This window comes from Gobius niger, assembly GCF_951799975.1.
Source record: "Gobius niger genome assembly, chromosome: 13".
NCBI classification, from domain to species: Eukaryota; Metazoa; Chordata; class Actinopteri; order Gobiiformes; family Gobiidae; genus Gobius; species Gobius niger.
In genome coordinates, this window is record NC_136864.1 from 13,469,074 (window position 1) to 13,481,481 (window position 12,408).

The 12,408-nt window shown below is 40.5% G+C and overlaps 1 protein-coding gene across 1 annotated transcript in view; it reads left to right on the forward strand.

The window, feature by feature from the left end:
- Window positions 1-12,408, forward strand: part of egfra (epidermal growth factor receptor a (erythroblastic leukemia viral (v-erb-b) oncogene homolog, avian)) — a 59,112-nt gene that overhangs the window by 38,752 nt on the left and 7,952 nt on the right. The window contains exons 13-22 of the mRNA XM_079569682.1: window positions 108-240; window positions 1,276-1,366; window positions 2,387-2,544; window positions 5,889-5,927; window positions 6,010-6,154; window positions 6,226-6,348; window positions 6,790-6,888; window positions 8,738-8,923; window positions 10,164-10,319; window positions 10,910-10,985. Of these exons, the coding sequence (XP_079425808.1) occupies window positions 108-240; window positions 1,276-1,366; window positions 2,387-2,544; window positions 5,889-5,927; window positions 6,010-6,154; window positions 6,226-6,348; window positions 6,790-6,888; window positions 8,738-8,923; window positions 10,164-10,319; window positions 10,910-10,985 (1,206 nt within the window). The remainder of the gene's footprint in view (window positions 1-107; window positions 241-1,275; window positions 1,367-2,386; window positions 2,545-5,888; window positions 5,928-6,009; window positions 6,155-6,225; window positions 6,349-6,789; window positions 6,889-8,737; window positions 8,924-10,163; window positions 10,320-10,909; window positions 10,986-12,408) is intronic.

The following is a 12,408-nucleotide window of genomic DNA, read 5'->3' on the forward strand; positions in this document are numbered from 1 at the left end:
AAACACAGAAAGTTGTCAGGACGAACAGTGCATCACACAGTTAGTTCCACACAGTCCTTTATATGTTGATGTTGTTTTAACAATTTTCCCCGGAAATGTGTTTGTAGCGTCGAAGAACAACACGTGTGACCGGAAGTGCACCGCAGAGGGCTGCTGGGGCCCCGGTCCCGACATGTGTTTTACTTGTCGAGACTTTAGCCGGGACGGGAGCTGTGTGGACACCTGTAACATCCTGGAGGGGTAAGAGAGAAACTGACTTTTTTAAGCTTTTAACCATATTATAATGTTATATCATTTTTATTTTGTGTTTATTTGGTCGTAGCAGTGCATTGTTGACTTTTAGCTTAAAATGATCTGTAAGTTTAGTTGATCTATTGTCTTATAGTCGTGTTGTGTTAAACTGAGGTTTAGCTATAGTGAGATTACGGGCCTTATCACTGATATAGATAATCCTCAGTGTCTGCAGTTAAACATTTGTGATTATTTCTAAATAACACATTGTCAATGTAAGACTACATCTAGTCTCCACATTCTAGTGTCCGAAAACAATATTGTTTTTAGTTGAACGCATACAATAACAAATAAAGCAGTACTAAGTAACTCATGCCCCTTTTTGCTCATTAATTGTCCGTGAGAGTAAATACTACGCTGACAGAAAAGACAAAGGGAGAGAGGGATATTGTACATCCAATTACACAATGGAGATCATTTTTTTCCCTCAAACTTGGCTGTAAAAACTGTTTAAGTGGCTCTAGCTCGCAGTTAGCTTTGCCCGTTTGCCTGTTAGCTGCTTCTTCGTGATTCCATTAGTGTGTATTGCACCTCCGACCCAGTGAAGGGAAAGTTGCAATTGTGGTTTTCTGGCCAAAGACACGAGGGGGAGATGAAAGACCCCCCCCCAATCATCCCATTAACACTTGTATCACAACGAAAAGGATTTATTAAGGTAAACAAGTTACTTAGCGCTGCTTTAAGTCCACAAGCACACTCTGAACTTTTCCAGTGTCTTCACTTCAAGCATTCGTCAAAACAAAAATTCATGGTATTTTGAAGCCTTTTTTCAAGTTAAAAGCAAACAGGACAGCAAGAATGGCACACTCGCTCGCTGACATTTGTTTATCTTCTGTCAAACATTGAATCTCGCCATGCTTATAATTTAACTCCGGGCCTGAGAAAAGGATGAAGAATTTACTTTGCATAAAGCTGTTTACGATGCTGGATGCTTGGCATGAATCTGACAGCTCTTCTCCTGTTTTTTTTTTTTTTTTCTTCCAGGGAGCCGAGGGAAGCTGTGGTGAATAAAACCTGTTGGGCATGTCACCCAGAGTGCCAGCCTCTGAACGGGACAGCCACCTGCAGTGCACCTGTACGTACCAAACAGAGCTATGACTGACACGCAGTAGGATTAGAGACATGTTTTTCCATACATAACATTCACATAGCCACAATATATTTCACAGAACTATTAGATTACAGTTTCTCTACATCATAGTTATCTACAAATGCTACAAGAAGCTTATCCAGCATAAAACCATTGGCACATCTTTTAGAAGGTAAGGAGTTTAGACTAATATTTTTGTCCCCAGAATCAAGAACTATCACATAAAACCCCACCTCATGTGTTATAACTAAACGTATGTTGTTATTGCCCAGAATGCAAAGAAAAAGAAAAGTTTGTTGTTGCTCTGAAATGCTCCATCCCTCTTATATTGTGAGGTAGTGACAAAGCCCTTTCCCTGTAAACAGACACTTGAATGGATCATAATACACAGTAGCCACAAGACATGCTATATTTTGAGTAACAGGCGTGGTTGTCCTATTTTGCACACATAATCCAGTCTTTCGCTCAAAACAAAAGCCTTCGAGCCTGAGTTTCTCAAAAGTGGCTCCGGATAAACTGGGACGACATTGTTTGAATAAGATCTAGACGGATAAAGAGCAGATTAAGGAGCAGCATTAGATTTCAGGATGCAAACTTAAAAAGGGCTAAGGGCCGTCTGCTGGCTTTTATATTCAAGGGAAATATCGATCAATCAATCAATCTATCTATCAGAGTTAATCAATAGAGCTTCTTACAACACGAGAAATGGAAACATGGAGAGAAAAGATGGCAGTGAGTTTGGCAAATTGCGGTGGTTAGACAAACAGAAAAACTAACTTGTATCTACCTACGCCTTGCTCCTGTGAGGTGAGGAGGACGAATAGTGCAAGAATATTTGGATCTGATATTTAAAAAATACACAGTAATTCACATTTTATTGTATATTAGACAAGCAAGTGGTCTCAGTGTTCTGCCGAGTCATTATGAGATCTTCCAATTTATGACTATCGCACCGTTTACACAATATCCACTCCTCTCAAGTGAAGTATAAATCTGTTCTTGCAGGGGTCGGGAAACTGCACCAAATGTGCCAACTTCAAAGACGGGCTGTTCTGCGTGGCCCGCTGTCCTCAGGGCGTGCTGGGCGAGGATGACACGCTGGTGTGGAAATACGCCGACGACATGAAAGTGTGCCAACTCTGCCACAAGAACTGCACTCAGGGGTGAGAGAGGAGCGCGGCCGATCTAACTGCTGCCTCTGCAATGCACGGTGTCGCAAGTGACTGTCAAAATGTTTATGCAAGACGTGGAATTATGGTCGGAGGAGTCGGCGGCCGGGGTGACAGTTTTTTAGGTGGCACAAATCATTCTGACGTTATGGATGGCCTTTAATGATTTTTTAGGAGGGGAGTTGTTTCAGCAGTAACACCAACTTCGGCTGACAGCGTGTGTTGCAAGGAAGTTAGATTCCATAGAATGTTTTTTTATGGGGTGCGTATTCACAGTGCATTAACTTGAGGTGGTGACAGACCAAACGCATTTGGACAAACACCCGTATCGCAGTGTGCTATTTTGAGATGTACCTCTGCCAAGCAAGTCATGTTTTCATAGACTGATAACTAAAATGCTGAGTTATATGAAATCTTTTGTCCGTCTCTGGGTATAGCATTAAGTCTCTTCTCCTGTTCCAACATAGGTCCATACTCACTGCACCCAAGAAGCCAGTACTGTAAATCTTTCATCACAAAATTAGAGGTTGATTTTGGGGGGACTTTTATTGGCCGATGCTGATATGCTTTTCGATTTTTTTTACCACTATTTTTAACCCTGATTTTTCCAAATCTCTGGTCTATATGCCCTGATCCTGTAAAAATGCAAGTACTTCGCCGCTCCAGCTGTGGGTGGTTTTGTTTTATTACTTCACATGTGTCAAGGTCAAGGCCCGCGGGCACATGCAGCCCACAAGATGATTTAATGTGGCCCTTTGAGGAGCATGAATCCCTAAGCATGTTAAAAAAAAAGTAAGTCTGTAGCCCATTCCTGTGCGGAGTTATGGATTTTTAACGAAATAACCAGGTTGCTCACTCCAGCCGCTAGGGGGCAGCTTAAATTAAAAAAAGGAAAGAATTCCAGCAGAGGGCACTGACATAATAAGAGATCAGGATATAAACGGCACATTATAGCCGTGTGGTAAATGGTCAGTCTGCCCCAGGGCGGCTTTAGCTACAACAGTAACTTACTGCCATCGAGTGTGGAGTGAATAAATGATGACTTCTTGTAGCACTTTGAGAAACATGTGACACAGGCTGATGAAGCACAAAAAGTGTTAACTGTTGTTATTTATGGGGCCACAGCCCTTTACAATATGCCGTCCACAACCTTCATTGGGGGCTGAATTTCGGCCCTCGACCCAAACGACTTTGACACCCCTGCTTTAGGTGATCCTTATAGTCCCAGCTCTGATTAGCTGCTGTTAGCATTAGCATACCGCAGCATTAGCGCAGCAATCAGAACTCAGATTGAATTCTCCAGGTTCTGTGCTTCAAAATTACACACAGCATGTCCATATTCACTGAGGTTTAATGAAACTTATACAGTATGTAACAAACTTGTAGCTAGCCAATTTTCATTGCAATGTTTCTCAGTGAGGCCTAAGAGATTGTGGGAGGACTCGTTTTAAATGCTGCAATCCATTTGTCCTGGGAAGTCAGAACTATGAGCTGGGAAAGTCGTTTTTCCGAGTTCCAAGGTTCCAGTTGTCAAGTCGGACGTTTTAATGAAATAAGAATCATTTAAGCTGCGATCCTGGTACATAATGTGGCCCTAATTTCCCACTTAATTGTTTTATAAACCCGAACAGTGTGGTTACATTTACGCTCTCATAAATAATGTTATAAATCAATAAGGAAGTACAGTTGGATTTGCCCGTGATGGAAAATGTATATATCACTTTCGGCGCTAGATCCGCCAATAGCCGATATTGTAAAAAACCCAAATATCGGTCTTCTACATAAAATTAAAGAAGCATTTACTCAGAAACAAGAGTAACTTCTAGTCTAGTTGAATTGTTTAGGAAAAAAACAAACCTCCCCCCTTTGTAAGTGATTCCAAAGTAATAAAACAGAACAAGCCATGGGTAGCAGGAAAGAAACATCATTTTTCCACATAGCTTCGCACATTGCTTTCTTGTTGGACCGTGGCTCCATGAGAGCGCTGCAAGGAAGGGCTGCTCTTGGCTCCAGTTATATTTACCTTTGCATTTTTGTCCAAATTGCTGTCTGCTTGTGTGCTGACAGCTCTATTCTGTACCTCATCGCCCCGTAGTAATCTCCCAGTAACACATTTTGTTACTTCTGGTCCTAATTGGCGGTTGACATATATATTTCATATTTTTGTAAGCAGTGCCTTAAGTTACCAGGAAATGAGGACAAATGGGATAGGATTTCTGCTAGATGTGTTTTCCCACTATGTATACGCCATAACTGTATCAGTTTTCAATATGTGCTAAACAGTCTGCAGGCAAAAGCTCTGTGATTGTTTCTGGCTGGATGTCGGTGGGTCTTTTTGCGTGTAGAGTTTCGTAAAAGTAAGATATTTCAAGGCTTGTTATTAGTACTTTTTTTAAATACACATGAATAACAATCTAATTAGTGATGTGAGGCAGATAAAAGAGAGGATTTTTTTTTTCCGCGGTCAATTTTACCCAGAACTCAAGAATCAGGCCAATAACGGAGCAGGCCACACAAGTGAAAGCTTTTTGCAGACAGTTGCAGCCACTTTTTATAAGTTGTGGCCCAAGATTTTATTCACAAACACGTTTTTCAAAGTGTAAACATCAGTCCTATTGTAATTTTACATTACTTCAATTAAAAAAGTGTGCTTTTTATCGATCGCGTCTTAGATGTTGTGAGTTATTAGTCCAGCATTATTAAAATTGTATTAAAAAGAGCCAGTGTTAAGAACGACTCCCAAAGACTTGGCTCCCAGTGAAGAGCCTTAAATCCCATCACTAAATCTAATGGATCTCTGCTTAAATGAATAATAAAGGCAAAGTTGAAAAAAATCCAAATGACGAACAAAACATGCAGAGAAAAAGAAACGCAAGATTGCCGAAAATTTCAGCCACAGTGGGGAAATTATTATGTCTTCACAGAGGTAAATGGGAGAGGTGTTTGTTTAATCTGCAACGCTACTGTTGCAGTAATGAACACAGTAGTTATGTGTTATTCACAATTCCTAATAAATTCAGTCAGTTGATGTTGATGTATTTTTTTTGAAGGCATTGATGTTAAGTTACTGTGAGCTATACATCTCAGTCTGTGCTGGTGTGGTTGTGTTATTTCGCTGTGGATTACCTTATTTTCTTTTGTTGTGACCCTCAGTGAAAAAAGTTTGGACACCCCTGGATTATCTGCTTCAGCTGCTATACCACTATTTACAATGCTTCATATAGTCTATCTATTACTTTCTTTTTCCTACTATTGTACTACTTTTTAATGAAAAGCTACTGAAGGGGACGTTTCTTCAAGTACTCTGGAAATTCATATGTTGTTTTGTTGTCTTCCAGCTGCTCTGGACGAGGTCTTGCGGGCTGTCCATCAAAGAAGTGAGTGGCTGCTGCTGGTGATTAATTCTCACTGTCTAAAAATCACTGAAGTAAAATCTTAATATTTTATCGTTGTCTTCAGCCTCTCTGGCATGTCCATGATCACGGCGGGCGTCGTTGGGGGTCTGCTGGCCGTCCTGGTCGCCGGTCTGTCTGTCTTCGTTTTGCTGCGCAGGCGCCACATCAAGAGGAAGAGGACCATGAGGAGGCTTCTGCAGGAACGGGAGGTAAGTGTGTGGGGATAGCACATGTCGAAAGAATGAAGAATGTGGACTTACTATTGTTGTTTTTGTTCCAGCTGGTTGAACCTTTAACACCCAGCGGAGAAGCGCCCAACCAAGCCTTGCTCCGAATCCTTAAAGAACCAGAGTTTAAGAAAATCAAAGTTCTTGGATCTGGGGCGTTTGGTACGGTTTATAAGGTAATAATGTGCAGAGAGTTTTTAATAAATGAGTACATTCAGCAGTAGAGAAACGTGCCAAAGCTCTAATGGTAATAGCAGCCATGTTTGCTTTTGGACGCCTGTTAACAATTTTCCAATTACACAACACAAACTTTACTTGCCAGATCACGTACAAGGAACTCCACCTCCTCTTACTCACTAATGTAGTTAGTTACTAATAAATCGTGACTGTACTATGACCAATGTACACTGTTTCTTTCCATATCCTTATCATAGTGTCTAGTACTTTCTTTCAGTATAGATCAGTACTGTACTAACAGAATAAAATGCAACAAAGTGATTCTCAAACACCGGGATGATAGCTGTCTGTATGTGGTGGTTGATGCTACGTATGCAGACGTTTTCATGCCTTTCTCATGGGTCATTTTCATGTGAAATAATACCTCTGTGTCCTTTCAGGGCCTGTGGGTTCCCGAGGGAGAGGACGTCAAGATCCCAGTGGCCATTAAGGTTTTGAGGGAAGCCACATCACCGAAAGCAAATAAAGAAATCCTGGATGTAAGTTTTTTACAGTTTGTGTGGTACAATTTTTCTCTCTACTTTATTATTTGTGACTTCTTGAGGTATTTCAAGTATGCTTTTAAAGTATGCTGTCCCGTTGGTAACTACATAACAGTTCTGTGGAAAAGGCAGGCCATAGGAAGGAAGTAATGTACAAACATATACTAAAGTTAAAGTTTAACAAGTGTATGAAGTATAGACCTCTGTCTCTATCCTTTAAAGCCATTTCACCCAATAAATAGAATAAGATACAAGCATTTATTTGATCACGGATATGTTTTATCAGCAAACATGTGTCTTTGCTGTGAGCGCTCACCTCTCCAAAGACCTGACTTGTAACTTTAACAAGAGCGGGACATCTCCAGCTCGTCTACATGGAGATGTCGACTAAAGGCAGCTAAATATGAGATATAAGTAGGTTAGTTTCTCATCCAAATCCTTCTTTGATTACCCACTGCAAAAAACATGATTATCTGTGTCAAGCTGGTCTTTTTTTTTACTATTATTTGTATATTTTTCTTGCCCCTTGAAAGTTCTTTATTCATTGCACATAATTAAGGTAACTTTATTTACTGTTATTTGTTTGCACATTATCATGTTCTTTTACGACTGCACATTTTCCTGTCTATTTGCAGGAGCATGTTCTGTGTTGATGGAAACAGTATAGTCATGTTACGCAGTGTGCCTTTAAAGCACCATAATAAATCTAAATTCATATGTTTACCTTGAAGACTGAACCAGGGCTAACCTGTTACTTAGGCAGGACTGAATAATGTCTAAACGTGAACTGATTCTACATCAGACCAGCACAAGACTTTACCAGATCTTCAGTATGAGTTCATGGGGCTCTAAAAAAAATAAGAGGCCTTGTCACTCTATCTCTCATTAAGGTTAACATTTCAAAATTAACTGCATCGTTACACCTTATTTAACTTTCAAGTACCTGAGATGCCAGAACACTTGCTCTCAAAAGACTAACTTTGTAACATCACCTTCTATGAACCAATTCAGCTCTAAACACACCCTGTAATCTACAGCAGATGTGGTGTTATTAAAGGAAGTAACCACTTATTTTCCTTAATCGTGGTTTAAGGGTTATGTGTCATCCCGAGGGCCTTTAGGAAATCAGATTATTTGATTGGAAGGGAGTGAAGGGGGTCGGAGTGTGGTCCAAGGCTGATGTGTCCCGGACAAGAATGCCGTTCTGTGGCTACGCTGAGAAAAAGTAAAAAAAAAAAAAAAAGAAAAACAGCCTGCTGCAAATGCATTGTCCAAATGACTGAATGTGCGCATCTCCAGTCCTATGATTTTGTGGTTGTGTTTCTTAGTCATTCAACATCTGGAAACAGGGGGTGATGTCCTTTGAACTGGATGGCTTTAGGGCAGAGGGTGTCTATGTAAAGGGATAAACATTTTTAAATATGCTTTGAAGCTGTTGGCATGCTATGTTTTGTGTCTTCATGCCAGCGACGTGACATAAATGAGCATAGTTAAAGCAATAGCAGTTTTCAGTGTCTACATGTCACCACTGTGTCACCTTTACAACAATCTCCTACCAAAGCCACTTTCAATGTTAATCCTTCCTTGCTTTTTCCTTGTTATGGAGTAAAATCCTCCCCCCCCCCCCGTAGAGTTTATTGTAGAAGCAGCAATTTGTGAGAAAGTTTGATTTTTTCTATCAATTGCAGACCTTTTGTTGTTGATGTTAGCGCTCCACACTCTAAAACTTCTAAAACACTGATAAATCCAAGCCCATGAAGAAACATGGTGAACGGAAGGTTTTGTGAGGGCTAGAAATGAGTTGAGATCAGTTACTGCGTCTAAATATTTCCCTCTGTATTTCCAGGAAGCGTACGTGATGGCCACCGTGGAGCACCCTCATGTGTGCCGTCTGCTGGGCATCTGCCTGACCTCCACTGTGCAGTTGGTCACTCAGCTCATGCCCTTCGGCTGTTTGCTGGATTATGTCAAAGAGCACAAGGACAACATCGGCTCCCAGTATCTGCTCAACTGGTGTGTGCAGATCGCGAAGGTGAGACACGAAGAACGCGCTGTGTGTCTGAGTGGATCTGCGCAGGTGACCAGATTGGTGTAGGCGTCTCACAATGCTTAAAAAAGAGCTATACTGATTTATTACTCAGATTTAGGTCTCTGATTAAAACAGAAAAACAACAAAACATTTACATGCTACTGAGCTTTAGTGCTAACTTCACATATTAAACCATAAATACTAGATAATTGGTAATAGATTTCACAATAGAAAACTTTGTTTGGTATAGTTTGATAGATGGCAGTGTTTCCCATTGATAGAGGAGTTTATGGTGAACCCTCCTCCAAAGTCTATAAACCAGCTGCAGAAAAAAAAAGTGGTATGATGAAATTGACTTTTTTGCCTTTTAAATCATTATAGAGATATACACCTTTACTATACTGGTAAAAGAAAATAACCATATTACAGATTAAAGGCAATAAATTACAGAAACTTAAGAAACAAAATCCAAATAAGGATTGCTTTTGTCCTTAAAGTCTTAGCAAAAAATGATTGGAAACATTAGAACATAACAGAATTGGGCTACAAATATTTTCCAAACTAAAGGTAACAACTACCTTCTTGAAGCCTTCCATCGCCAACACCGATCAAATCAATGAGTAACGTACAGGCCATAAATACAGTATTATTTTTTCAAAGCTTCGGCATTTCAAACTCAGCTCTGCAGTGTGGGCAGACAGTCTTTAAAAAGCAGATTCTCAAGACCCACGTCCGGTTTTCTTCACTGACTCATTTTCATTCTTTGCTGCAAACTGATCCCCATTTAACCTAAACCAGATGATATTAGCTGTAGCAGTGTGGGCCTGTAGTAGTGATGCTTTGGGTGAGTGGCCTTTGAAAATGTATGTTACTAAAAGAATACAGAGTCGACTTCCAGGCATTGTTATTATGCAGAGTCTACTCTTCTCATCCCAAAGCATATATACTAGAAACTGAACTAATTAGATATTTCTTAACACTTTTTGCTTGTCTTTTTGCTGCCTTTTCTCACAATAGACTTTGCCAAATGTCTATACTTTTATTCAACCTTACTTTTTTAACCACCAAGTCAAGCTAAAAGTTGGTTATAATCATACAGTCATTAAAAAAGTACACTTAGTTCCTTTTTTCATGTCACGTCACGCAAAGATTGAGACGTTTGGATGGAAATAATTGCAGAGCTATTAATCTAAACCCCTCTGTTGTGTAATTAGGCCTCATGCTCTGTGTTGTTTGTCAAAAGGGCATGAACTACTTGGAGGAGCGGCACTTGGTTCACCGTGACCTGGCAGCGAGAAACGTCCTGGTGAAGACGCCACAGCACGTAAAGATTACCGACTTCGGGTTGGCCAAACTGCTCAACGCGGATGAAAAGGAGTACCACGCCGACGGGGGCAAGGTGAGGAGCGAGGAGGAGGAGGAGGAGCATCTGCAGACTGTGTGCAGGGCGTTGGCAGGAATCGATTACAACATTTCCAATTGGGAGAATCATTAACAGGACGGTTTATGTGTGTCAAGGCTGGCTTCTGTCCAGTTCATTTTATTTATGTAACTGCACATTTTATAAACATGAACAGTTTCCAAAGCACAAACAATAGTCGATCGCTTGTCTCCAAACACAAGACAGCGGATTTATTTAAGTAACAAAGGAGTTGATATAGTGCTGGCTATAACCATTCTAATAGAGCTCGTACACATTGTTTATGCTACAGCCAAGTTGTCTCTGAGGTTATTACATCTGTGAACCACTAGGAGTCAGCGCCGTCACAAGTGCAGTAATTGCTTCCATCTGCTGTGGCGGTATGTCGATGACAAACGCAGATGTGCAGATGTTATTAGGAGATGATGAAGTTGTCACTCTTTCTGGCTGAGGTTTCCCCGCGGTGCCCCTCAGCGCTTACACAGATTTATCAATAAAATAAAGCACTTATGTGAGATCCTTTAACGTCTGCTCTGAGGACATAACGACTGTTACTTTTTGTTTTAAAGGTGCCGATCAAATGGATGGCTCTCGAATCAATCCTGAACCGATCGTACACGCACCAAAGCGATGTGTGGAGCTACGGTATGCTTTATTTTTTTACTGATGGTACATCAGAATGAGAGTCAGGTTCTTTTCTGTAGATCGCAGTTAAGACAAGGTTGACTATGACTGCTATTCTGTATGGTTAAAGTGCGGTTTATTATTGTAACTTAGGTTTTTTTTGTAGCTTCTGTGGATTCTTTTGCGCTAATTAAAAGCCTCATTAACCTCTTAACCCCTACCTGAACCGAGCACATTTTATCCAGTTTGTCATTACCCAAATCTAAAAGCTTCTTGGGAAAAAAGCGTCAAAAGATGAAAGGAGAAAATGCAACAAAAACATGACCAAAAACACAATAAACAAGCGACAAAAACATGATTAAAAAGTGATGAAAAAGCCAAAAAAGAGCCACAATATCAACAACAAAATCACCCCTTAACCCCTTTTACCACCCGCCTTAATGAGTGCATTTTCTCCAGTTCGGCTTTACCCAAATCTAAAAGCTTTTCGGAGCTCACAGCGTATAGGCCTCATTTGAAAGCTAAGACCTAGAAGAACTGATGTCAACGGATCTTTTTCCTTTCGTTCACTTTTTTGCTGCACTTTCACAGCTTTTTTGTCACATTTTTGCCACTTTTTTGTCATGTTTTTGTTGCTCTTTTGTGGCTTTATTTTGCCACTTTTTGATGGTTTTTTTTGCTTGTTTTCTTCTAGTTTTTGTAGCCCTTTTTTTCCCCAAACAACTTTTAGATTTGGGTAAAGCCAAACTGGAGAAAATGTGCTCAGTTCAGGTGAGGGTTAAGAGGTTAAATCTACTGTGGATCTATACATGCATGACTTTGAAAATGTATATGTAATATGTATTTAAGCTGCTGTACCATTTTTGAACAGTAGAGGCCCTACACTGCCTTTAAGGGTTAAAACAAAAGTAAATAGGTAATTAAAAAGCTTATATTAGCCTTATATAACTTGACTTTCATCCAAACATCTGGGCTAATGAAAAGCTGAGTGTCTGTTTCTCTTTGGGGGAAACTCTTATTCATTTCTACATCAAGTGATTTAACATTGAAGGGACTTTTATTTCAGTATCCGCTTCGTTGTTTTTGGCCGGCTCAGCTGTTGTCACTAAACGCAAGAAAATCTTTCCACCATCTGAGTCAGTTTAAGGCACAGGTAGCGCACACCTCCGCAGCAGCAGTCTCATATGGACAGTATCAATAGCATCTCCTCGTCCCACGTTGACAGCTTTTCGAACAGATGCCTCGCGCACTCACTCGTCCCAGGGGTTTGAGCTGTTCCTCCGCTCAATATGGCAATATCATTACGCACTGGCAGAAGTCCTGGGCTTTTTGGATTTTTCCGACTTATTTTGCAGATCCTCCACTGCTGAGATGCATCCTGCTCACTGCCTCTGAAGCACTTTCTGGCAATTTGTAAAGATGATCGATTCAAGCTATAATGCAG